General features: G+C 66.4%; 1 protein-coding gene across 1 annotated transcript; it reads left to right on the forward strand.

Annotated features, from left to right (window-relative positions):
• The first annotated feature begins 840 nt into the window (after positions 1-840).
• CTDSP1 (CTD small phosphatase 1) lies at positions 841-24,959 on the forward strand. The gene is made up of 7 exons (XM_084643816.1): positions 841-1,030; positions 13,626-13,774; positions 16,612-16,713; positions 17,860-17,916; positions 18,737-18,829; positions 19,436-19,621; positions 20,880-24,959. Exons 1-7 carry the CDS (start codon positions 964-966, stop codon positions 21,006-21,008), a joined length of 783 nt encoding a protein of 260 aa, XP_084499942.1. The 5' UTR covers positions 841-963; the 3' UTR covers positions 21,009-24,959.
• The last annotated feature ends 1,111 nt before the right edge of the window (positions 24,960-26,070 follow it).

The raw sequence follows: 26,070 nt of genomic DNA on the forward strand, positions 1-26,070 counted from the left end.
GAGACCGCCTAGGGAAGCCAGGTGCTGCAGGATCTGTACAGTTTGGCACTGAAGCGGGGTGGTGCAAGGGGCTGCTTTGCTACAGTGGTGAGATGGGAAACTGAGGCCCGCGGTTTGTAACTGTTGAAAATCCTTTGTTGCTGTTCCCAGGTGTGTGCGTGGGGGTTAAACCCGTTGTCCCGGCTCCATTCCAACTCATCGTTAAATGGAAGAGGCTGGAATCCTCCTCCAGTGACCGTCTGGATACGCTCTTCTTCCCTCCCTGTCCTAAACCGTTGTGTAGCTGTTGCATCCCATCCCAGAAACGGCTGCACCGCGGCATTAAGTGATTCCTGGACAAACCGTGCTTGTGCCCCACCCCAGAGGTGGCTGCATCTCAGCACCAGGTAAACAAGCTTCGACTAAACAGCTGCCCTGCCCCACCCCAGAGTTGGCTGCATTTCAGGGCTGGACAAAAGCAATTCCACTCTGCCGGATATTTGCGGGGGTGGATTGCGGGCTGGCTTCGGGGGCGTTTCGGGGACCCGGGCGGCTGGGGCGCAGTGCAACGGGCCCGAGTGACTCACGGGGGCGGAGGGGGAAGGGGGGGATCTCCTTCCTACCTTGGCGGCCAGCGCGCCCCATACCAGGGTGGCTGGGCCCCGGGGCACCATCGCCCTTTTAAGGGGTTCCTTGAAACCGCGTCCGGGTTCCATGTTTGTAGCAGAAATTTGTGAAGAGGAAACTCCATGTTGTAACAAAGTTTCCTCCGCGGGCGTCTTTTTCTCTCTCCCCCTTTTTTGTTTTTTTCTCTCTTCCCCCCCCCCGTTTCCCCCTCCCCCTTTTTTCCTTTTTCTTGGGGGGGGCAATTTCCCCCCCCCCTCCCCGCCGCCCGGGCCGCCCCCGAAGTAACTCCTGGAGGCTCGGAGCGCGGCGGGAGGAGCCGGCGGAGGAGGGACCCCCCCAGCCAACCCTTCTGGTCTAATGGACAGTCAGTCCATCATCACCCAGGTTAGCAAGGAAGAGGTGAACACCCCTCTGCAGGAGAAAGGTAACTGCACCCCCCCCCCGCGTGGGGGGCAGCGGCGCGTGCTTTCCACCCCAAATTGACTTGTGCAAAGCGGGCACGATTCCGGGAGGGGGGGCGCATGCTCCGCAGAGCGACCCCCCCCCCGCAGCCTCTGCTCGCCTCTGGGTCGGATGCCTCTGCTCCAGGGGGCTGCTCCCGTTACCCCCGCCCCCTTCCCGCAGCGCTCGGCGCTGTCTCCAAGTCCCTGGGCGAGCCCCGGGTATTCCCCGCCGCGCCCCGAGGTGGGGCCGATCGACCCAAAGCTCTGGGTGGTGGGGGGCATGAGGCGAGGGCTGGGCGGGTGCAAACCCGGGGCGGGGGGCAGGAGTTTCTGCCCAACAGCCGCCCCCCCACCGCCCGGTGCGTTGGTTTTGAAGCGCCCGGGTTTATTTTCAAGTGTTGCTTTTCTGCCCCTGGATCCAGGGAGGCTTCTCAGGCCAGGTCAGTAGGAGTCAGGGCATCGGGGGCGGGGGCGGTGCTGCAGCCAGGGGTCAGCCCCCCCCCCGGTTGGAGGAGAAGCCACTGCCCCACTCCAGCGTCCTGGACTCTGCCCTGGTGTTTGCTCGGCCTGCGCAGGGCTCTCCAGGTCCTGGCCGGGGCGTGGCGAAGGGTGTGGATGGCTGGGGGTTGTTGGGGGTCACACCTGGCGCTGGGCACGGATCCCTGCCTGCTGGAGGTCTTAGAGCCACACTTGGGGGTCTCTGGCCACAGTGGGGCAGGTTGATTCCCTGGGCAGGTTGGAGGGGGAAGAATCGCAGGTGCTCCTCAAGGTCCAGGTGAGGGGGGTGGGTTTCTGAAAGGACTGACGCAGCCTTGTGGAAATAACCTGGCTCCCGCCTGGCATCCCAGCTCTGTCAGCTGGGCTTGTGGTCCAGCATGTCCTTAGGTGTCAGGGCGGAGGGAAGGGGCCATCGGTGCCCTGGACCCCCTTCCGCTGCTGGGCCGTCTCCTCCATGCCTGGGCACTTCTAGGGGTCTCCGGGCCAGGCCAGCTGCAGCAGGGAGGGGGTGGGATGCTGCTGCATGGGATCGGAGCTGTCCCCTTAGGGGCAATGAGTCTGGCCTGGTCTCAGCCGGGAGTGCGGAAGTGCTTGTCCAAGGTCTCCCCAGGCTGGCACCGCAATGGGTCAGATCATCGGCTGGGCACCGACTGTCAGGACACTTGCAGAGGACGGTCAAGGGCCAGGTTCTGATCTCGGCTCCACCGGGGTGAATCTGGAACAACTGCCCCGGACATACGCCGGGGGAACTGTTCTCCGGGGAATTGGGTTGGATTCACCCCGGTAGAGCCAAGATCAGAACCGGCCCTTGGGCTGTAGGTCGCTGTAGATTGGGACCTTGTTAGGGGAGGGGCTCGCCCTGGGTGAGGGAGGGCAAGGCCTGAGGTGCTGGGGCAGAGTTTCTGGTTCGGAGGATCTGACGCTGGGCTCTGGACTGGAGGATGTTGGGACTGGGGGCAGGGAGGGGGTCTTATTGCCTGTATCTTAAGGGGAGTGGGTCCAACACAGAGACCCCCATCCCCAGGTAAGATGCACATCCTGATGCCCAGGGAACATCAGAGGTGGGGCGGAGGTCTGGGAAGTGGACCCAGCCTGGCTTCTGCGGCTCGGATGTAGGGCATTTTGTCCAGCACCTGCGAAGCGCTCCCCAGGGCAGTTACATGGCAGGGTGTTTTCACCCCGGCAGCACAGAGGGGGAATCGAGGCGGAGAGGAGAGGGACCCCTGGCAGAGCGGGGATTGAACCTGGGTCCCTCCGAGTCCCAGGCTGCTAGGCCGTGCCACCTCCCTCACCTGGGCTCAGTCCTGCCCTGTGGCTCTTCTGGGGTCGGGGACCAGCAGGGGCTGGTGGCCGGACGGGGTCTCCTACCCTGACTTGGGGATTGATTTTGGGATTGACAGGTGTCAGTCTAACGCTGACCCGCTGGGAGCTAGGGGTGTTGGGAGCTTTCTGCTCCTCCTCTCAGCAGCCCCATGGCCTGGTCTGAGCCCCCTGCCCCCCATAACCTCCAGCCCCCTGGGTCTTGTGATGCCTTCCCCCACCCCCCCGCCCCGCCTTGCCTCTCAGCCATGGTTTTGTTGGCAACTGCGCCCCAGCGCCCCCTGGTGGTGGGATAGAGCTCGCCCCCCACCCCCTGCCTGAGATGATACTTGTGTGCAGCCCCCCAGCTCAGGGTAATAATGCCGGCGTCTTGGCCCCGTGCTGGATCCCTCTGGCCGGCAGCCCTGACGCCGCCCCATCTGCACGTCCGGGGAAGCGGAGGCCCGGTCTGTGCCAGGATCCCAGCCTCCGGCGTCGATGCGGTTGGAGCCTGAGCAGCCAAAGCAGCGGCTGAAATCCCAGCCGGGACCAGGCTGGAGGGAGGGAGAGGGGCAGGGACTTGCTCAAGGTTTCAGGGGCAGCAGGGTCCTGGAGGAACGGCAGGGGTAGCTGGACCCCCCCCACCCTCTTCCTGAGCGCTCAGCCCTGGGGAGCTGGGGGGCGGATCCTACCCGGGGGAACAAGTGAAATGAGTTTGCTGGGTCTTGGCCTGGTCCCTAGTAGAGGGTGAGTCCACAGCACAACTGCTGATGGGTTCAGCGCTACTGACTGGTTTCTGTACAGGCAGGACCATGGGCTGGGCTAGCAGGGGCTGCGGGTCGAGGGTGAGGGGCACCGGCAGAGCTGGGGGGAGGAACCCAGGGCTGGGCTAGCAGGGGCTGCGGGTCGGGAGTGAGGGGCATCGGCAGAGCTGGGGGGAGGAACCCAGGGCTGGGCTAGCGGGGGGCTGCGGGTCGGGAGTGAGGGGCATCGGCAGAGCTGGGGGGAGGAACCCAGGGCTGGGCTAGCAGGGGCTGCGGGTCGGGAGTGAGGGGCATCGGCAGAGCTGGGGGGAGGAACCCAGGGCTGGGCTAGCAGGGGCTGCGGGTCGGGAGTGAGGGGCATCGGCAGAGCTGGGGGGAGGAACCCAGGGCTGGGCTAGCGGGGGGCTGCGGGTCGGGAGTGAGGGGCATCGGCAGAGCTGGGGGGAGGAACCCAGGGCTGGGCTAACAGGGGCTGCGGGTCGGGAGTGAGGGGCACCGGCAGAACTGGGGGAGGGGGAGCCCAGGGCTGGGCTAGCAGGGGCTGCGGGTCGGGAGTGAGGGGCACCGGCAGAGCTGGCGGGAGGAACCCAGGGCTGGGCTAGCGGGGGGCTGCGGGTCGGGAGTGAGGGGCATCGGCAGAGCTGGGGGGAGGAACCCAGGGCTGGGCTAGCAGGGGCTGCGGGTCGGGAGTGAGGGGCATCGGCAGAGCTGGGGGGAGGAACCCAGGGCTGGGCTAGCAGGGGCTGCGGGTCGGGAGTGAGGGGCATTGGCAGAGCTGGGGGGAGGAACCCAGGGCTGGGCTAGCGGGGGGCTGCGGGTCGGGAGTGAGGGGCACCGGCAGAGCTGGGGGGAGGAACCCAGGGCTGGGCTAACAGGGGCTGCGGGTCGGGAGTGAGGGGCACCGGCAGAGCTGGCGGGAGGAACCCAGGGCTGGGCTAGCGGGGGGCTGCGGGTCGGGAGTGAGGGGCACCGGCAGAGCCAGGAGGACCGGGAGCTCCCGGTGACTGACCACATGGTGCTGGGTTTGTTGCTCTCCGTGCAGCTGCTCGGAGGCTGGCGTCGTCTCCCCGCAAGCAGGAGCGCAATGGCAGAGTGGTCGAGGACTGAATGCGGCACAGAGACTGGGGGGTCTCCCCAGGGCAGAGGAGAAGTGGCGGCCGGGGGAGGGATGACGCTTGCCTAGCTGTGGCCGGAGCTGTTGTGTGGGGTTATTTTCCAGGCCTGTTAATGGGAAAATGCCAGTGAAACTCCTACAACCGGCAGCCTCTGCCGTGGCGGAGGGAGGGGAAGGGGAATGAACGCGGCCAAACTTCTCCCCCTTGGTGTAAATCCCAGACCCGATAATCCAGATATCTGTGCAACATTTTAACTTAACCCGCAGCTCGCTATGTGTCCAGGCTGCCCCCTGCTGGCTGGAGTCAGAGCTGCTGATTTGTGTGTCATACACCTATACTGCTAGCCACCCCTGGGGAGTCTCCTTCAGCTCTGGCGGCAGGGAACTGAGTTTCCCAGGTTGGGGGAGCTGAGTCTGCGCCGGCTTTTGGTGTGAAGTCCTGCGTGTCGGGGGTGCACAAACCTGGCTGGTTGCAGATTCCTTGACTTTTGGAGTTAGGCCGTGGTGCTGCTAAGCTCTGGGCTGTTTGCCTGGGAGCCTGTAGGCCCAGGGGGAGGGAAATCCCATCTCAAACATGCCCCATGTGCTGAGATCAACTGGGAACAACCACGGCTCTCCTGATTTGCTGCTGCTAGCCACTTGCCTGGACCGCTGGGGGGCAGCTGTGCGTGTTCTGGGGGCTCTCGGCTGGGCTGACCGGCCGCTTGGCTGGGGAGTTGCGGATCCATGGAGCTGGTGGGAGATGCCGGCTGTTCACCCGGCAGGTTCAGTCCAGGCTGAAACGCTGCTGGAGCTTGTTACAATCGCAGTGTCCTGGGAACCTCCCCATGGGGGCTGGGAAGTGGCCTGGGTCTCACCGTGTGCTTCGGCCAGGGCCTGTTCCCTGCCCTCAGGATTCTCCAGAGTCTGGTGCACTGGTCGGTCAGTGTCCCGACCGCCCGTGGGGGTTTTCTACCTCATCTGTGTGTGTGTGTGGGGGGGGGTCAGCTCCGCACCCTCGAGATCTCACTCTCAGAGACCTTCTTCACGTCGGTCCATTTCACCCCCCTCTTCCTCCCTGCCCCTGAACAGTGCCCCCCAGCACCCTGTCAATGTTTCTGCCTCTGTCCATTCACCCACCAAGTCAAACGCCTTTCCCACGGCCCCTTTCCTGGGCTCCACCCACACCGGATCTCTGTGCCCCCAGCACCTGCCCGGGGTTCGGCCCATGTGGCTTCAGAGGGGGCATGCCAGTAACCCTGCGGCCAAGGAGCATCCTGGAAACACTCATAGGGTGCTCAGTCTGATTCGTCAGTTTCCTGCCATCAGCGTTCCTGCCACACAACTGGCGTGGGTGGCTGTCCACAATGAATTAACAAACTAACTGGGGGAGGCGTTTTGGGGCCTCCACCCACAATGCCAGATTGGCTAGACTTTCCGCTTCAAACCACCAGAGGTTGCCCTGACCTTTGTCATCAGTAGGGTTCAGAGTCATTAACATTGTGGGATGAACGGGAGGGTTCGTGCTCCTCCCAGGGCCACCATCCCTCTGCAGCCTCAGGGAGATGCTGCAGCCCAAGAACAGGGGAAACTTATTTGGAGCTTGCAGTTTCCGCCAGGACAGAGGTGGCAGCCGGAGGAGCTGGTCCTGGCAGCCGGAGGAGCTGGTCCCTGCTCCCCGGTCTCGCTGCTGGGAACCCCTGGAGCAGTTCTGCCGTGTTATCTGCTCGGCTGGGGGAAGGGGTAAGGGGGACACCTCTTGTTCCTTCCTTTGGCAGCAGCTGCCCCCTGTGGAAGCCGAGCAGAGGGGGCGTCACTGGGGCTTGTGGGGTCTGACTGGGCTGGAGGCACGAGGAGGGGGGTACACTTCAGCTTTTGGCTCAGCAGCAGAGAAGCCCTGGAGTTGGGGCTCAGGGCGGGCACAGGCTGGGATGGATCTCTGGGCACAAGAAGGGTGAACCCCCTGCAAAGGGGGCAGGGGTGGGCATGGAAGCGGGAGGAGGGTGAGCACAGAGGAGAGACTGGAGATCGGGGGAAGGGCAGAAGCCATTGTCACTAGGCTGGGCACAGGCTGGAACTAGCCTGTACCGGCTGCCAAGGCCGAGTGATCTGTGCCCCGGTGGGTCCCTGGCACTTCTGAAGGGACCTGGAGCTAAGCCAGGCCCTGAAGGTCAGAAAGGGGCCTGTCCCTTCCTTCCCCGTCCTGCCCTGGCCTCTCCCTGACCTCCCGCATTAAGAACGGCTGCCAGGGCTCTGCCCTTGCCCCACGCCCACTGGCACGTGAGCGGCTCCGGGCCCAGGGCACAAGAGCAGCGCCGCGCACTGTGGAAATGCAGCCACTTCTGGGGAAGGGGGATGCGGCAGCTGCTTCACAGCCCCCGAGCGAGGCTGCACAAGGGCTCAGGCTGGGGAGCGAGCGGGGACGGAGGGGGCTGGGTGGAGCCCTTGGGCAGGGCAGGGGCGGGGTGCATTGCAGGGGCCGGTCCTTGCTGGGAAGGGCGTGGGTGGAGGCAGGAACAGAGAACCCTGGTGTCCTGGCCACGGTTCTCCCCAATGCCCTCGGTTGAGTGCATCTTAGCCCAGGCCCCCCCAGCCCCCCAGGGGGTAAAGTGAGCAGAGACCCAGCCCAGCCCCCGTAGGGGGCCCCAGTCTGTATCCAGCCTGCAGCACCAACTCGGCTGCAGCCTTGGTGGCAAATGCCAGGGGCTCAGCGTCGCCTGAGCTGGGCACGGCGCTGGTCTCTCTTCAGGAAGACCTGACCCTGCAGAGGGACATGCCCTGGGGCTGGGCCGGCAGGGGGCTGCGGGTCGGGAGTGAGGGGCACCAGCAGAGCTGTGGGAGGGGGGGCTCAGGGCTGGGCTGGCTGTGGGCTGCGGGTCGGGAGTGAGGGGCGCCGGCAGAGCTGTGGGGGGCTCAGGGCTGGGCTGGCAGGGGGCTGCGGGTCGGGAGTGAGGGGCGCTGGCAGAGCTGTGGGGGGCTCAGGGCTGGGCTGGCAGGGGGCTGCGGGTCGGGAGTGAGGGGCACCAGCAGAGCTGTGGGAGGGGGGGCTCAGGGCTGGGCTGGCAGGGGGCTGCGGGTCGGGAGTGAGGGGCGCTGGCAGAGCTGTGGGGGGCTCAGGGCTGGGCTGGCAGGGGGCTGCGGGTCGGGAGTGAGGGGCGCCGGCAGAGCTGTGGGAGCGGGGGCTCAGGGCTGGGCTGGCAGGGGGCTGCGGCTCGGGAGTGAGGGGCGCCGGCAGAGCTGGGTGTGGGGGGCTCAGGGCTGGGCTGGCAGGGGGCTGCGGGTCGGGAGTGAGGGGCGCCGGCAGAGCTGTGGGGGGCTCAGGGCTGGGATAACAGCTCTGCCGGTGCCCCTCACTCCCGACCCGCAGCCCTGAGCGCTCGGCTCCAAGGACCCTCTTGGGCAGGGTTCTTGGCCCTGCTGGGGGGGGGCGGGGGGGGCGGGGGGGGCACTCATCCTTGGGATCAAAGGTCGAAAGCAGCAGAAAACCAAAACAAAGCTGTTGTCGTGGCAACTGCCAGGGAGGTGGCCGGCAGAGACCCTGGGGCGGGGCCGGGGCGGGGAGGGGGGTTTCCCGGGCTCTCCCCGCGCTGGGGCTCGATGTGGGGGGCGTTTAGAGGAACCCCCTTGGGCCGGCCGGTTCCCACAGCCCGTGGAGCCCGGCCCGGGAGGCACCTGGCTGCCGGGTCAGGGCGAAGCTGCTTGTGCCCGTTTAGCAGCGGGGGGCGTGTGGGCAGAGACGGCTGGGGGGGTGGGAGGGCGCAGGCCTGGGCCCCCGACATCCCTGCCCTGCCGCCAGGGGGCACGCGCAGGGCACGCGGGCACAACCCGGACTCAGCCGCCCACGCTGGTGGCCTGCCGGTCGATCCCTGGCTGCGGCGTGTGAGTGAAGCCCGGGGCGGGGGCTCCGTGGGGGGCGCTCCCCCCTCGCGGGCAGGGCTGGCCCCCGTGCGGCGCTGGGGGCGCTGTGCTGCAGGGAGTGGGGCGCTCTCCTCACTTCGGGGCGGGGAGATCTCCCTTCCTGGGCAGGGGGGCAGGGGGGCGGGTTATGCTCTGGCAGCTGCTGCCTTGCCACCGAGATCTGTGGGTCTGGGGCCGGGCTGCTGGGTGGGCCCGTTCGGCCGGGGCGTCGCCCCAAGGTGGGCGCGGCCGGGCTGCCGCCCTACGTCCCCGCTGCTGGATCTTCTTGGCTTCCTGTGCTGCGTGGCTGTTACGTGGCCGCCACGTCCCTCCCCAGAGGTGGCTGCGTTTGTGGGCCGGGCGACGGGCATCCCGGCCGGGCGGCGTCACCCATTGTCCAGACGGCGCCAGGTGGCCCTGCTGGAGGGGAAGGGACTGGGCCGGGGCTGGTGGAATCTGCTGCTGGTTAATAATTTGCCACTTCCCCAGGACTCCACCCTGCCCCTCCCCTGGCGGACAGGCTCCTGGGCAGCGTTTCCAGCCTGCCAACCCCCTCCCCTCCCCGCTTGTGAAGTCTGTTCCCTGGCCAGTGCCAGCCAAGCCCCTGGAGAAAATCTTTGTTCCCATCCGCCCCCCCGAGGGAGACGGGGGGGCTGCGGGAGCGCCCCAGGATTGCCCCGAGTTCCTGGGGCTGCCCCAGGGCACAGCTGTGAGCCCCCCGCTCATTGCCCATGGTGTCATACCCGGCCCCGTGCCAGGAGGCCCCTAGGGGAGTCACACTCAGACCCTGCGTGGTGGGACCAGGAGTCTGCCCCTCGCCCTGCTGCTCCAAGGGGGTCGCTCGGTACCCCACGAACACGCCCACCCCTGAGGGCAGCCAGCACTAACCAGCCCCCCCCCGATCTGTCCCACGCTCAGCGTCTCTGGTGAGGCCAGCGCAGGGTCCACTGCCCTCTGCCCCTCCAGGGTCCCGGCGGGGCAGGTGGGTGGCGTACCCCTGGCTGTGGGCGACGGACAGAAGGTGCCAGCCGATGTGTCTCAGCCTGTATGGTCGCTCACCAGAGCGGCTGTGTTACTGGGGGGGGCTGTGCGGTGTGGGCTGGTTTGTTATTGTAGGGTCTCCCATGGGCTGGGCACACCGGTTGGTTGTGGGGATGCTGGGGAGGGGGGGCAGAGCAGGGGAGGAGCTGCGTGGCTGGGGAGGTTATTGATCAGCCGGGACGCCGGCTGGCGGGAGTCTTGTGAGTGGAACACCTGGATCAGCTGGATCGATCGGCCTTCAGCTGTCGTTGGGACTGCGCCGATCACAACACGGCCGCCGTTCTTCTCGCACCCTTGCCTTTCTCCTCCACGTTCGGCCGACACGTTTATCAGCGTCATCTTCCCGTCTCCTTGGAGGCCGAGCGGGTGGTCTTTGCTGTTCTCAGCAGAGTTAGGGGACCACGTTTGGTTTCGTGGCTGCACGTGCGTGGGCCGGCGTGGGCCGGCGGGCGGGGTGAGAACCAAACGTCTCTGTCTCCAGGCCAATGGGGGCGGGGGGGGCGTTAATTTTGCAGTTTTCTGCGTCGGCGTTTTGCAGGGATCTGGGGGTTTGGCCGAGCCGATGGCGCCTGGCCTGGCCCGGGGCAGCTCAGCGTCCCCCTCTAGGGGTGAGGCCGGCAGAGGCTGGTGCATTCGGCGCTGCAGGTCCCGGGTTGGAGCCCAGCCGGTGCCCAGTGCGAGGCGTCGTCACAAGGCCCAGGGCAGCCCGGGCGGGTTTGACGGGGAAATGCAGCCAGCAAGTCCGAGCCCGGGAGGCCCCGATCTGTGTGTCCGTGCGTGTGTGAGCATGTCCACCTGTGCGTGTGCTTGTGTGTGGGTGTGCCCACATGTGTGTGCATAAACCTGTCCCTACAGGGGGCCCAGGCCGTGTACTCACACACAGCGAGCGTGCTCTGCAGGGGTGAGTTTGTGGGTGGCCAGCGGCTCTGGCCCCATGGAGGCTGCATTCCTGCGGGCCTCTCTCTAAATATTTGTGCGTTCCCTGCGTCGAGGACACACAATCCCGCCAGCCTGCGTCAGCACTCGCCCGGGTGGTTCCTGCACCAGGCCTGGCTCCCGCCCAGGGCCAGGAAGCGCGGGCTGGCCCGGTGCCAGGAGCTGATCTCGGACCCCAGAGGGGCAGAGGCGGCGAGCTGGGGAGGCCGGGACTGCGGGGGTGTCACCCAGCAGCCACCCACCGACATCCTATCCCCATCGCCCCGGTGCAATGACCCCTCGCCCAGACGTGGCCATGGCTGGCATCTCCGGGGGGCAGCGGGAGGCTGGGTTGGATCCCCGGCTGGCACCGGTCACGCCCGGCCAGGTCCTCATGCCAATGCCAGGGGAGGGCAAGAAATCGGACACTGGGTGAATCGCAGGGGCTCCCGTTCCGTCATCCCCATTGCAGGCAGGGGCACGCGCCAGCCATCAGCTCCTCCAGAGACTTTCCCCTGGGGAGCCAGGCGGGGTGCGGGCTGGGCTGGCGTAGAGGGGAGGGAGATGCCAGGGTGATCTGGCGTGGGGGCTCCTGCTCGTACAGACTTAGCCCCGTGCCCGTGGAATGGCGCGGCTGGCCTGGGTGTGTGTGGGGGGGTGTCCTTGGCCTCCTCTCCCCCTCCCCACCCGCTGTGTCCTGGCCACGTGGTCCCTTCAGCTGCGGGAGGGAGGGGCCAGCTGGGATTTCAGGGGCGTGGTTGCAGTGGGGTGGGTGGGAGGCAGGTGCGGGTGGGATTGAGCCCTGTTCGATGGGGCTCTCTCTGCCCAGGTGTGAGCAGCAGACAGGCCCTCGGCACGCGCCGGGTGGGTCTGAGCCCCGGGACGGGGCCCAGGGCCGGGTTTCAGGCCTGGCTGTCTCTGCCCAGGGGCCAAGCACCTTGTCCTCGCTGCCCGTTGTGCCCAGGGGCTGGGACCCTGCGTGGGGCTGGCAGGGCCTGAGCGCTCCACGCAGCCGCAAGAGGGGGCCATGGGGGGTTAATGTGCCTGGAGGTGAGACCGGCAGGGTCACTGGCCCGTTCCCAGCTCGCTGCAGGGCAGGGGAAGGTGGCAGAGGGCAGGTGCCAGCAGCCCCCTGTACCCAGCGCGGCCCGAGCTGCTCCCCTCGCAGCCCCTGCTCGCCCAGTCGGCACCTGCCATGTGGGCTCAGAGGAGCCTGTGACGAGGGGCTGGGGCTCGCCGGCCCGGCGCTCTCCCCTGCCGGTTGCCAGCCAGGCTGGCCGGGGCGGCTGGAGTCCGGCAGACGGATCAAAAGGAATCTCGTTATCTCTGGCCGGATTAAGCATGTGGAGTGATCGCCTCAAGTGGATTACGCAGGAGAGCGGGTTAATCCAGACCTGGAGAGAGTCGCGGGGCAGCCGGCCAGCCGGCAAGTGCTGGGCGCCGCACAGGGGTCTGTGGGGATCTGCGGCCCGGAGAGCGAACGGGGGTGTGTGGTGGCGGGGGGCGCTGAGGGGCACATTGGAGGAGTTGAAGTTGATATTATCAATGCAGGGGCTGCGGGTCGGGAGTGAGGGGCGCCGGCAGAGCTGTGGGGGGCAGGGCTGGGCTAGCAGGGGGCTGCGGGTCGGGGGTGAGGGGCGCCAGCAGAGCTGTGGGGGGCAGGGCTGGGCTAGCAGGGGGCTGCGGGTCGGGGGTGAGGGGCGCCAGCAGAGCTGTGGGGGGCAGGGCTGGGCTAGCAGGGGGCTGCGGGTCGGGAGTGAGGGGCGCCGGCAGAGCTGGGGGGAGCCCAGGAGGGGGATAGCAGTGCAGAGATGAGGTTCCCTGTGGGAGAACCTTGCCCAGTCCTTGGCTCAGTCCCCCCCTTCCACAACAGCGCGGGGGGGGCTGCAGGGGGGCAGGCACCTTGCATTGGGCCTGGCTCTGCCGGGAGAGGGTCCGATGCAGCTGCCCGCAGGGTCCCAGCCTGGTGCCGCGGCCTCTCCCGCTCCCTGCCTTGTGCACCATCCGGGCAGCTTCCCCCTTCCTGAGCCTGTCGCCCCCCTGGCTGTACCCGGGCTGGGGGTGGTGCCCATCCCCACGGCATCCCGGCTCTGCCTCACACAAGCAGCCGGTGGGAGGCTGGGGGAGGGCTGGGCGCCCGTGGCCCAGTTTGGAGACACTGCATCTGCCCCGTCCCGTGGGCATTTTCTCTCGAGCCCTTGGCCACGCCAGCCCCACACATCACCCCAGAGCCAGGCTGTGTTCCCTGGCCCGTGGGGAAGCAGGGGGCAGGGGCCGTGCAGCTGGATGGGGCCTGGGGAGGGGAGGACGCAACCCACGCGGGCGAGGAACAGGGCGATCCCGAGGAGAGAACCCGCCGGGCGCGGCCTGGGCTCCTGCCAGCGCAGGCAGCAGCTGGAGATGTGGGTGTCACAAAGGGCCAAAACTTGCCCTCGTTTACACCAGGAGTCCTGCCCCCTGCTCTAGCCACTAGACCCCACTGTCCCCCCAGTGCCGGGGATAGAACCCAGGAGTCCTGGCCCCAGCCCCCTGCTCTGGCAGTTCTGCAGGGTGACTTGTCCTGTCCGGCTGGGCGACCGCGGGACTGTAGGGACCGGCTGGGTGGTGGGACCTGGGCCCTTGGGCCGGGGCCGGGGGCCAGGGGCTGGTCCCCAGGGGCCAACAGCGCCTGGCTTCGTGCTCCTCCCCGCTGCTGGTCCCAGGAGCCAGCCCCCCCCAGCCCCCCAGCACATGATGGCCCCAATAGACCCGGATGGTGACCTGGGCGCACCCCCTACCCGACCGTCTCTGGCACCCACCTGCCACACACCCCAGGGCACTTCCCATCCCCCCAGGGTGCCCCCCAAGACCACGCTCAGGCCAGCAGGCAGGGGGAGCCCCAGGCAGCCCTTAGCTCTGCCCCCTATCAGACCCCCGGCCCAGCCTCCCCTCTGGGGGTGGGGGGTGCCCGCCTCCATGGGAGCATGCTGCAGGCAGGCCGGGCACCAGGAGGGGTGCCCGGGGAGGGAGGGGGAGTCCGGGGGGGGGCACGCCGTGTGGATTAACCCCTTCCCCGCCTGTGCCCCGCAGGTGCTCCCAGGCCATCGCCGTCCAAGAAGCCCCGGAACCGCAGCATCTTCCAGTCCCTCTTCTGCTGCCTCTGCCATGAGGCCTCGGACCCCGTCCCGGTCAACAACAACGCCCCGCTGCTGGTGGAGGAGAACGGCGTCGTGCCCAAGGTAGGGGGGCCCCGGAGGCGGACAGGGGGGCCCTTCTCTGGGTGCCCCCCCGCCCGCCCGGCCCCCGCTCACGAGAATCCTGCTTCCCAGGGATGAGCCCCGCGGCTGGCCTGGCTCGGCGCCCGCCCCTCTGCCCACCTGGCCGTGCCAGGCCCCACAGGGCCTCGCCCCCGGGGAACCCAGCAGCCCGAGTGCTGGAGGCTGCCCAGACGGGCACATGCCCCCCCCCATAACCTCTCCCTCCTCGTCCCGGCCCTTCAGGACCCTGTGCCAGGCCTGCCCGCTGACCCGCTTTGGCCCACAGTCCCCCTGGGATGAATGGGGCTTGGGGGGCACCAGGCTCCCACGAGCATCTCCTTTGTTGGAGTTGTTGCCTCTGGCAGCCCCCCACCCCGCCTGTGGGGCCATCGCTCCCATCCCTCCCCGCACAAAAACAGGGATCCCCAAGGGCTCTGGGATCTGCTTTGGGGCAGTTTCCCTCGTGCCCGCCCCCCCCTTCCCAGGGATGATAAAGCTTTGGGAAGGGGCCAGGGTCGTGCCCCCCATCAGCTGGGGCAGGGGCAAGCCCCGATGCCGGCACAGCACAGGGCAGAGGCAGAAGCCAATGCTGGGACAGTAGGGGACGGCACCGAGTGGGACCCAGGTGTCCTGGGGAGTGGCAGGGGAAGGGATAGCTCAGTGGTTTGAGCATTGGTCTGCTAAACCCAGGGTTGTGAGTTCAATCCTTGAGGGGGCCATTTAGGGATCTGGGGCAAAAATTGAGGATTGGTCCTGCTTTGAGCAGGGGATTGGACTAGATGACCTCCTGAGGTCCCTTCCAACCCTGAGATTCTATGAAGACAGGCAGCAGGGTTACTGCGGTTTTCCCCGCCCGCCCCCCAAGCCAAAGGCTGTCCCTCCCCCAGGGGTCCCCAGATGCCGGGGCCCAGCCATACTGGCCCAGGCCAGGGCAGGGAGTGAGCAGTGACCCTATGCCCCGGCGAAAGTGGAGGGGGGCAGAGTCGAGTCACCCGGGGGAAACTGAGGCTTGGCCTTGGGGGTTGGTGCCCCAAGGCTGGGCAAAGTGCCAGGGGGTTTTTAACGGCCACGTGGCCTCAGAATGGGAGTTTGACACCTCAGCTGGAAACCAGTAAATCCCCCAGCCCAGTCCCTGCCAGGGGAAAGCGCCCCTGCTGACCCCCACCCTGCTCCCTGCAGAACATTGCCCCCTAGAGCCCCGCGGGGGCATTGGGGCCAGCCCTGAGTGGGAGGGGAGCGCGCCCCCTGCTGACCCCCACCCTGCTCCCTGCAGAACAGCGCCCCCTAGAGCCCCGCGGGGGCATTGGGGCCAGCCCTGAGTGGGAGGGGAGCGCGCCCCCTGCTGACCCCCACCCTGCTCCCTGCAGAACAGCGCCCCCTAGAGCCCCGCGGGGGCTTTGGGGCCAGCCCTGAGTGGGAGGGGAGAGCGCCCCCTGCTGACCCCCACCCTGCTCCCTGCAGAACAGCGCCCCCTAGAGCCCTGCGGGGGCACTGGGGCCAGCCCTGAGTGGGAGGGGAGAGCGCCCCCTGCTGACCCCCACCCTGCTCCCTGCAGAACAGCGCCCCCTAGAGCCCCGCGGGGGCATTGGGGCCAGCCCTGAGTGGGAGGGGAGCGCACCCCCTGCTGACCCCCACCCTGCTCCCTGCAGAACAGCGCCCCCTAGAGCCCCGTGGGGGCTTTGGGGCCAGCCCTGAGTGGGAGGGGAGAGCGCCCCTGCTGACCCCCACCCTGCTCCCTGCAGAACAGCGCCCCCTAGAGCCCCGCGGGGGCATTGGGGCCAGCCCTGAGTGGGAGGGGAGAGCGCCCCCTGCTGACCCCCACCCTGCTCCCTGCAGAACAGCGCCCCCTAGAGCCCCGCGGGGGCTTTGGGGCCAGCCCTGAGTGGGAGGGGAGAGCGCCCCCTGCTGACCCCCACCCTGCTCCCTGCAGAACAGCGCCCCCTAGAGCCCCGCGGGGGCACTGGGGCCAGCCCTGAGTGGGAGGGGAGAGCGCCCCCTGCTGGGGGAGCAGTCGCTCGGCCATGGGCAGGCGCTGTGCGAAGGGCCAGGATTTCCCCAGGGCAGCGTTCTCCTCATCCCCAGGGCGCGCTGGGCCGGCCCGCGATGCCCGGAGCTGGGCAGCCCTGCCCGCGCGGCCCACGTAATCCCCGGTTTTGCTCTAGGCCGATCAGCCCTGACTGCGGCCGCCAGGTTTCAGAGGATTATTGGCTCCAGCGCCCGGGGCAGCCAAAGGCAGCCGGCGCCCTCTGGTGCCTGGCTGCGCCATCGCGGCTCCCCGAGCTGAGCCTGTTCTTCCCAGCCAGGGCCGGCTCAGGGGGCTGCAAGGGGGCTGCACGGTGCCGCCCCCGGGACCCAAGGCCGGTGTGCGCCTGGCTGGCCAGACACGCGTGGCAGCAGTAAGGGTTGGCATTGCTGAGGAGCCCCCGGTGCAGCCACCTCTGGGGTGCAGCTGGGGAGCAGCCCACGGCAACACCAGCCGGCTGGTCAGAAAGGGCCGAGGGCAGCGGGGCCGGGGCAGCATGTTCCCTACGGCCAGGGCCCACGTTTAACCCCCAAGCAAAGAGGCTCTTCCCCCGACCCGTTCCCCAGCCTAATGGGTCCCTGCTGCTGGGAAGTTTAGGACAGGAAGTGAGAGATCCGGCGGGGGGATGGGTGGGGCGGAGCTGGGCTTGGCCCAGGAGCCCCCATCCCGTGGGCTGGGCAGCCCTGCTCCTCGGCCGGGACGTGGTGCGGGGCCCTGGGCTCACCCGCCTCCTGGCCCATGGTGCCCACTGCCAGCCGGATACTCCAAGCCCCCCACCCCCGTCGCCCTCCCCCAGGCCGCTGTCAAGTACCTCCTGCCCGAGATCAAACCCCAGGACGCCAGCAAGCTGTGCGTGGTCATCGACCTGGACGAGACACTGGTGCACAGCTCCTTCAAGGTGAGTCCGTGTCCTGGGCCCCCCATCCTCTCTCCCCCCTCCCGGCCTGCCCCTGTGCCCCCCTGTCCTCCCTCCCCCCTCCCGGCCTGCCCCTGTGCCCCCCTGTCCTCCCTCCCCCCTCCCGGCCTGCCCCTGTGCCCCCCTGTCCTCCCTCCCCCCTCCCGGCCTGCCCCTGTGCCCCCCTGTCCTCCCTCCCCCCTCCTGGCCTGCCCCTGTGCCCCCCTGTCCTCTCTCCCCCCTCCCGGCCTGCCCCTGTGCCCCCCTGTCCTCTCTCCCCCCTTCCGGCCTGCCCCTGTGCCCCCCTGTCCTCTCTCCCCCCTCCCGGCCTGCCCCTGTGCCCCCCTGTCCTCTCTCCCCCCTTCCGGCCTGCCCCTGTGCCCCCCTGTCCTCTCTCCCCCCTTCCGGCCTGCCCCTGTGCCCCCCTGTCCTCTCTCCCCCCTCCCGGCCTGCCCCTGTGCCCCCCTGTCCTCTCTCCCCCCTTCCGGCCTGCCCCTGTGCCCCCCTGTCCTCTCTCCCCCCTCCCGGCCTGCCCCTGTGCCCCCCTGTCCTCTCTCCCCCCTTCCGACCTGCCTCTGAGCCCCCCACGTCCTCCCTCCCCCCTCCCGGCCTGCCTCTGAGCCCCCCACGTCCTCCCTCCCCCACCCCCGGCCTGCCTCTGAGCCCCCTGTCTCCCTCCCCTGCCCGGCCTGCCCCTGTGCCACCCACATCCTCCCTCCCCCACCCCCGGCCTGCCCCTCTGCCCCCCGTCTCCCTTCCCCGTCTGGCCTGCTCCTGTGCCCCCCGCATCCTCCCTCCCCTGCCCAGCCTGCCCCCCATGTCCCATTGTCCTCGCTGCCCTGCCCACCCAGTGTCCCACCCCCATGTCCTTCCTCCTTCACCTGACCTGCCCCTGTTCTCCCTCCCCTGTCCAGCCCATTCCCCTCTGCTCCACCCCCTACTCTCCTCCACATGGCCGGGGGAATCCCAGGGGGACGGGGAGGGCGTGGCCAGGGGAATCCCAGGGGGATGGGGAGGGCGTGGCCAGGGATGGGGGGTGAGGGCATGGGTGGGGGAATCCCCAGGTGATGGAAGGGGCCAGGGGATCCAGGGGGACAGCGGGGAGGGGGCCTCCTCCCTCTCCCACACTGACGCCTGTTCCCTCCGCAGCCTGTGAACAACGCCGACTTCATCATCCCTGTCGAGATTGACGGCATCATGCACCAGGTAAGGGAGGCGCTCTCGGCCAGGGGGCCCCCACCCGTCACCCCCGTGGGGGATGCCAGGAGCTTAGCCCCTGCTGGGGAGACCAGGGCTGCTGGGCACCGAGGGGCTGGGCACCTTGGCATTGGAGCCAGCGCCCTTTCCGTCCCCCAACCCTGGGGGTGCCCAGCCAAGGAAGGGGGACCTCAGCCCTGCTGGTTCCAAGAGCCCAGGAGGGGGGGAGCGACCTTGGCACTGGGACCATGGTGCTGCCTGGCTCTTTGGGGCCGCAGTCCCCCCCCACTCCACCTTCCCCCTTTGTGGGGGGCAGGGCCGGCAGCCAAAGGTTTCCTGCTGGGGGGAGCCCCGGGCTGAATTTCCCACCATCTGGCGCTGTTCAGCAGGCAAGTCCCTGCCCCGCACGGAGGCCGGCGCCGGGTTCAAGTAATCCAGGATAGGCTGTGGTCTACGCAGTCGGCCTGTTCTCGATTACTTGGCACCGGAGCCGGCCGGCAGCTTCGGGTGGAGACGCCGGAGGGACGCCGCCCGGGGAGCCGCAGGGCGCCTGCTGCTGCAAACGAGCTCGGGGCAGGGCAGGGCTGGCGACTCCACCCACCCCCTAAGCCTGCCCCGGGCTCTTCCCCAGCGCAGGGCCCAGCAAGGGCTGCGGGGGCGCCTGGTAAGGGTCCCCCTGGATCGGTGGGGGAGGGCTCCCGGGGGGTGGCAGCCGTTTGGTGGCCCGTGGGCAGTGGGTCTGAGGGGGCCCAGTCCCAGGGGCCCCATCTCGCTGGGCGCTGCCCATCTCCAGCCCCACGGCTGCCGGCTCATGCTGCCCCTCCCCCAGGTGTACGTGCTGAAACGCCCGTACGTGGACGAGTTCCTGCAACGCATGGGCGAGCTCTTCGAGTGCGTGCTCTTCACCGCCAGCCTGGCCAAGGTGAGCGCCCGACGCCAGGCAGCCTGCGGGCACCGGCTGCGCCCTCCCTCCCAGCTACAGCCCAGGAGACGGGACTCCCGAAGCCTGGAGAGGACCCAGGAGTCCTGGCTCCCAGCCCCCCGCACTCTAAATCACTAGCCCCCACTCCCCTCCCAGAGCCCGGAGAGGACCCAGGAGTCCTGGCTCCCAGCCCTGCCCCTGCTCTGAATCACTAGCCCCCACTCCCCTCCCAGAGCCAGGAGAGGACCCAGGAGTCCTGGCTCTAAATCACTAGCCCTCACTCCCTCCCAGAGCCCAGATAGGACCCAGGAGTCCTGTCCCCTGATCAGTAGACCATGCTGCCCCTTCAGTTCAGCCATTCATCGCGCCCCCTCCTCCCCAGTGTCCCCACAGTGCTTCGGGGATGGGGGGTGCCCAGAACCCTGCACAATGGCTTTGGGGCTGGGGCTGCCTGAGTAGGGACCCCCGTGCTCTCAGGGTCCAGGACGTGTCCCCCGTGGAGTGGGACCCCCGAGTCCCCTAGGCCAGCAGCCAAAGGGCCCAGGGCTCGGCCGCTCCCCTGCTCCCCTTTGGCCGAGCCTGACCATGTCCCCCCCGGCCCCCCAGTACGCGGATCCCGTGGCCGACCTGCTGGACAAGTGGGGAGCTTTCCGGGCCCGCCTCTTCCGCGAGTCCTGCGTCTTCCACCGCGGCAACTACGTCAAGGATCTGAGCCGTCTGGGCCGGGACCTGAGCCGCATCCTCATCGTGGACAACTCCCCTGCCTCCTACGTCTTCCACCCCGACAACGCGGTAGGTCGCGGAGGGGAGGAGGGGTCCGCGGGGGGCAGCTGCGGTGGCTCAGGGTGTTCAATGCTTTAACTGGCTTTAACGGGGGCCTGGGTCAGATGCGACGCTGATCACAAGCGAAACGAGTTCGGGGGGGTCTCATCCCAGTGATTCGATTGCTGCATACTCACCAGAGGGACGGGTTATTGGGGTAACTCAGTTCACGTTGTCCCAGGGCTGGGCTAGCAGTCAGGAGTGAGGCGCACTGGCTGAGCTCTGTTTCTGGGGGGAGCCCAGGGCTGGGACAGCATCTCCCTACTGGAATGAATCGGCTCTGCCCAGCTGTGTGTCATATGCCCTGTACTGCTCGCAGCAAATGGGGAGTCTCCCTTAGCGCAGGGGCCTGGGCTTTCGGAGCAGCGTTCGAGTCCTGCTGCTGATATGAAATGCCGGGTGGCCCCAGTGGGCAGTGGAGAGAGGCTGCTCCCCGGTGGTCACAGATTGGGAGGGGCAGGGTGACTGGAGAGCTCTTGAAGGCTCAGAGAGTCCCCAGCTGCCTCCCCCACCCCCTCTCCCTGCCACTCGCTGCAGGGAGGCTCTGGCAGACGCTGCTTTCTCAGAGCTGGCGGCTGGCTCGCTCCCATCACACTGGCCTCTGTCCATGGGGCGCTGGAAGAGCCACAATTATCCTGGGGTTTTGGCACTGGCCCACTGGGCCCCTGGCCAGCCGGCCTTTCCTTTCCCCTTAGAGCTTCTGAGTGGGGGGGGGCACTCGCTTGGGGACGGCTCCCTTGGGGCTGGCCCGACGCCCTGGCAAATCCGGGCTCTGCACGCTGTGTGGAGGGATCCCTCCCCCCAGGGCTGAGCTGCAGCTGCCTCTGGGGTGGGGCCTGCAGCCACCGTGCGGCCGTTTGGGACAGAAAGCGAAAGCGGCTCCTGTCTCCAAGGGACGCAGCAGGGTAGATTTCGGGTGGCAGCCCAGGATCTGATTGGCCGGGATGCCAGGTTAACGCCCCCCGTGGCCTGGCTGGCTGGCACAGCTCGCAGGCACAGAAAGGGGGCGGGCATTTCTGGTGCAGGGCTGAGAGTGCCGAAGGCGCCCGTCTCCCAGCATGCCCTGGGGCAGGGCGCCGGCTCCACGGCCCGCTCCTGGCTGCGTGAGGCTGGAGCCCCTGGCTGAGCCCCCAGCAGGTTTGCCCAGGGACCCCTGCGAGGGCTGGCCCTGCCCCGTGCTGCCTAGGCACCGCGCCCGGCTAACCTCCCGGGGGGGGTCTCTCGGCAGGTGCCGGTGGCGTCGTGGTTCGATAACATGGCCGACACAGAGCTCCTGGACCTGCTGCCTTTCTTCGAGAGACTCAGCAAAGTGGACGACGTTTACACAGTGCTAAAGCAGCACCGGACTAGCAGCTAGTGACCTGGGGCCGGGCGAGAGGCCAGCCTGGCGCGATTCCCCACCCCTCCTCCGGCCGGCCGCCCCACTGATCTACCCACAAGCCCCAGCGCCAGCCTGCAGCTTCTCTGGGGCGCGGAACGGAGGCGGTGGCAGGCGGCGGAGGGGCCGGGCGGGGAGCCCCGCGTGGGGCTCACACCCGCCGGGCATGGGGGAGACGCCCGGCTGCATCACTCGAAACCAGCCTCAAGCCTGGACCTTTGTCGTCCCGTAACGGTTCTTCTCCTGTAAACTGGGGAGGGCCAGAGGGCAACAGAACCACGGCCCGGTCCCCCCTGATTGGCCTGGGGGGTCAGAACCACGGCCCGGTCCCCCCTGATTGGCCTGGGGGGTCAGAACCACAGCCCGGTCCCCTCTGATTGGGCTGGGGGGTCAGAACCACGGCCCGGTCCCCTCTGATTGGGCTGGGGGGTCAGAACCACGGCCCGGTCCCCCCTGATTGGCCTGGGGGGTCAGAACCACGGTCCGGTCCCCCCTGATTGGCCTGGGGGGTCAGAACCACGGCCCGGTCCCCTCTGATTGGGCTGGGGGGTCAGAACCACGGCCCGGTCCCCTCTGATTGGGCTGGGGGGTCAGAACCACGGCCCGGTCCCCTCTGATTGGGCTGGGGGGTCAGAACCACGGTCCGGTCCCCTCTGATTGGGCTTGGGGGTCAGAACCACAGCCCGGTCCCCTCTGATTGGCCTGGGGGGTCAGAACCACAGCCCAGTCCCCTCTGATTGGGCTGGGGGGTCAGAACCACGGCCCGGTCCCCTCTGATTGGGCTGGGGGGTCAGAACCACGGCCCAGTCCCCCCTGATTGGGCTGTGGGGGTCAGAACCACGGCCCGGTCCCCTCTGTTTGGGCTTGGGGGTCAGAACCACAGCCCAGTCCCCCCTGATTTGGCTGGGGGGCTCAGGACCGTGGCCCAGTCCCCCCTGATTGGGCTGGGGGGGCTCAGGACCGTGGCCCAGTCCCCCCTGATTGGGCTGGGGGGGCTCAGGACCGCAGCCTGGTCTGCTCTGATTGAGCCAGAGGGTTTCAGGACCTCAGCCCGGTCCCCTCAGCTGGGCCAGGGGCTTTCACCAGCCCCATCTCGCTTGCCGTGGAGGTGGGAGAGGCAGGTGGGGTTGGTTCCAGGAACGCAGTCCAGAGGTACTTAGCCATGGGGGACAGAGACCCCATCACCCCCCGAGTGCAGGGTGCAAAGTGCCCCCAGGAGGTGGGGGAGGGGGCATTTTTGCCTGCTTTGCCTGGATGGGAATGACTCCTGTGGGCGAAGGGAATTTGGGGGACCTGTGACCCACACGACAGCTGGGTCCCAGATCCTGCCCCCTCCAGAAGGCCCTGGGTTCCTGTTACCCACTGGCGGGGTGTGGGCCCCTTTCCAGGGGAATCCTGCAGGGAAGGGGGGGCAGGAGGGGCAGTGCCAAGTGCTGGGGCCTGCAGGGGTGTTGGTTGCGTGAGGGTGGGCGCTGAGCAGAGGGGGATCGGTTCCCCCAGCAGGGCTGAGAGCGGAAGGACGTGGGGAGAGATGGGGGGAGGAAGGTGCCCTAGAGGAGCCGGAGGGACTCACAGAGACTGTGGGCTAGCGGAAAGGAGGCGGGGCTAGCGGAAAGGAGGCGGGGCTAGCGGAAAGGAGGCAGAGGGTCTGAGCTGAGAGGAGCTGCTGGAGTAGTCCAGGGGTCCTGGGGAGGAGGGTCGCTTGGCCCCCCAGGCTCCAGGCACAAGGGATGGGCACTAAGGCGAGATTTCCTGGGCAGCTGTTAACCCTTTCCCTGCTGGTTATATGGCGGGTGCCCCCCCGCCAAACGGTTCTCACTTCCCCATCTCCTCTGGGCCTCACAGGGAAATCAGATTTCTAGGTGCCTTGGGACTGGGGCCCATTGACCTCTTGGCTTATGCAAATGTTGCCTTTCCCTGCAGTGCATTGTGGGGCTTTAACCCCTCTCCCCCGAGGAACTGCCATTGTGGCTGTCAGAAGCCATCAAGGCGCCCCTGTGCTGTGGTTGGATAGAGCAGGCAGTGAGCTGGGCCATTGGGTTGAGCCCACCTCAGCCCTGGACAGGATGGAGGGGGGCGGTGGGATCGCCCCAGGGGAGTCTCGGCTGGCCATGGCAGGCAGCAGCTCTCCTGTCTGAGGGGCTGGGCCTGCCAGCCCGTGAGCTCCCTGGTGGCCAGGGGCTGCTGCATTCCCAGCAGATGAGGTGGGAGGCTGCAGTGACACCAGCGAAGAGCAACTCCATGGGCCTGATTTAGAGAGAGACCACCTGTGCCTGGAGGGATGCCCCTGTCCCCTTAACTCTGCCCTTCCCCAGGGAGCCAGGCCTGCAGGGGTCACACCCGCGGAAACAAGCAACGTCTCTGACTGCAGCTGTGGGCAGGGGGCTCCTTCCTCTGGGATCGTGTCTGTCTCTTCTTTAGTGCCTTCAGCCCTCCCTGCCACTCTCCAAACGGTTGTGGGGGGCAGATTCCCTGGCCTTGGGGCTGGCTCAAACCTCTGCCTTCTCAGTGTTTAGATCCCTAAATGCCCCCAAACCAATCCCTGCCTGCTGGGGGGCGTCCTGTAGAGACTGTGCCTTGGGACACCGTGTCCCGCCCACCCCCCACCCCCTAACCTCTGGGGGGCCGAGGGGCTGATAAATTGCACTCCCAAGGAAACCTTGGATTTGCTCACCGCTGCACGGAGGTTAGTGGTGCTAGCCCCACCCCCCGTAAGTGGGGCAGTGGGTTGGTTCAATGGCTGTTCTGATGGGGACGGGGGTCTTCCTCCTCCCCCTGCAACCAAACTGCTCCCCGCCTCCCAAAGCTTCAGCTCTTACTTTGGGTTCAGGGGAGCAAGGATTTGGACTGGGGCAGAGGGAGACTCTTCCCCCCCGATCCGATTGCCCCAGGGCTGCATTCAGGTTCATTGGAGACCTGCTTTGCATTCCCCTCCCCCAGGCTCCCCACAAGACCCCCTTGTGCCCCACACCGCTAGGGGGTGCCGTCCAGAGATAGCGCCCCCTTTCTATGGCCTTAACTGTTTTGTATGCGAGTTGTTCTCGGCTGTGCCTTGCGGCGGTGGCCGTCCACACGACGCTGCTGCTGATCTCTTTCGCCTTAGCTTGGGGAATGTCCCTCAGGGAGAGGTCTCGGGGGGTGGGGGGCAAGGGCAGGGGGAGTCATGTATTTTAACCGGGCACATTTAGCTCATATAAATATGTATCATGTGTATATATATTTTTAGGGAAAGCAACGGCGACACAAGTCACCAGAGGATTTTTACAGCTCGTATTTTTAACGATGTTCCTGGGAGATGGTTATTTTTCTGGGCGGGGTCGTTCCTCGTGTAAAGAAGCAGGGAGGGATTTGGGGAGGGGGGTGGGTATTTTGTCTGCCGGATGATGTCTGTATTGGATGCACGCAACCCTTCTCCAAATGCCTGCCCGTCCCCCCAAGCCCCAGGGGGTGCCCAGGGCCTGAGATCCAACCGCCTCCATCTTACAGTGCTGGGTTTTCAAGGAAAGTTTTAGCTCTTTAAAATCTGGGCCCTTTGTGTGGTTTGGTGGTTTTCCTCCCTGCTTTTATAACCGCCAGGTGAAAAAAACTGGGGTTTGTGTGTCAATTTCACACCTCCAAATTTGTCTGTTCCCCATACACATCTATCAATCTATCCCTATACACCCCCTCTATCTATCTATCCTCATACACCCCGTCTATCTATCCATCCATCCATCCACATACACCCCTTCTATCTATTGATCTATTTATCCATCCATCCCCATACACCCCTTCTGTCCATCTATCTATCCTCATACACCCCTCCTATCCATCTATCTATCCCCAGTCACCTCTTCTATCTATCTGTCTGTCTATCCATACACCTGTTCTATCTATTGATCCATGCACCCCTTCTATCAATCCATACACCCCTTCTATCTATCTAGATATCTATCCATACACCCCTTCTATCTATCAATCCATACACCCCATCTATCTGTCTGTCTATCCATACACCCCTTCTATTTATCTATCGATCCATACACCCCTTCTATCTAATCTATCTATCTATCTAAATTAGCCAAAACCTGGTATTTCTGTCCTATGGGAAATTCAGAGATTTTTGAAATTTCATTTCTTCCAAAATCAGGGCGAAGAGTTGAGATCTCAGACGTTGTCACAAACCAAAGTGTTTGGACCGATTTCGTTTTGACTGTATGGGAACGTTTCATTTCCATAGGGTCGAAATGTTTCGTTCAGCGTCTCAGACAAGGTTCTAAATGGACTGTTGGGCTAATTTCCCATCAACAGCTGGGGTGAACTCGATATGTCCCCTCGGTGGAGAGAGCTGAACCCACTCCAGTGGGGGGCACTACAGAGCCATCGGCGCCTCTGCAGCACCCCCACCGGGGCAGCATGAATTCTGATTCCCTTCACTGCGGGATTCCCCCTTTAGGGCCGCGGCCTCTGCCCGGTGCCCGAGTCTGACGCCCACCAGCTTGGCCTGAGCATCTCGATCTGGCTTTGTCTCTGTCCCCGTGGAGCCGCCGGAGCTCAATCCTGCTCCCTTGGCGGGCCTGGGCCTGACTGGCTGTATTGTAAAGCCCAGCACTTCCCTGGATCAGGAAAAAGCAATCCGTGGCCCTGTTGTGTTGATTGCCTGGGTTGGTTTCATGCCACTGAGGTGCCACCCTGCTACCACTGCCCCCTGCTGGGCGCCCCCTGCTTTGGCAGGGCAGGGGCAGTTTTGTTTGGTGACTGCCAGGATGTGGGGAACGCCCCGGCACTGGCGTTTGGAGAAAGGGCTGCGGGCCTGCGGCTGCTCGTGTCTTCACTGTGTATCTGTTGGGTAAAGAGACAACCCATGAGCGAATCGCAGCTATGGGAGAGAGAGAGAAAAACCCGATCAAAGTGCCTTTTGTGTGATTAAACTGTAAAATAATCTTTAAAGGAAAAAAAAAATACCGTGAGAACCACCCTGGTTCTGCTGTATAGTGATTCAGCCACCAGCCCTGGGTGTGCCCCCAGCTGGAGGGGAGGAGATCTGGGGGGGCGTGTGTGT

The sequence above is a fragment of the Lepidochelys olivacea genome (assembly GCF_965140295.1).
Source record: "Lepidochelys olivacea isolate rLepOli2 genome assembly, chromosome: 11".
Lineage (NCBI taxonomy): Eukaryota > Metazoa > Chordata > Testudines > Cheloniidae > Lepidochelys > Lepidochelys olivacea.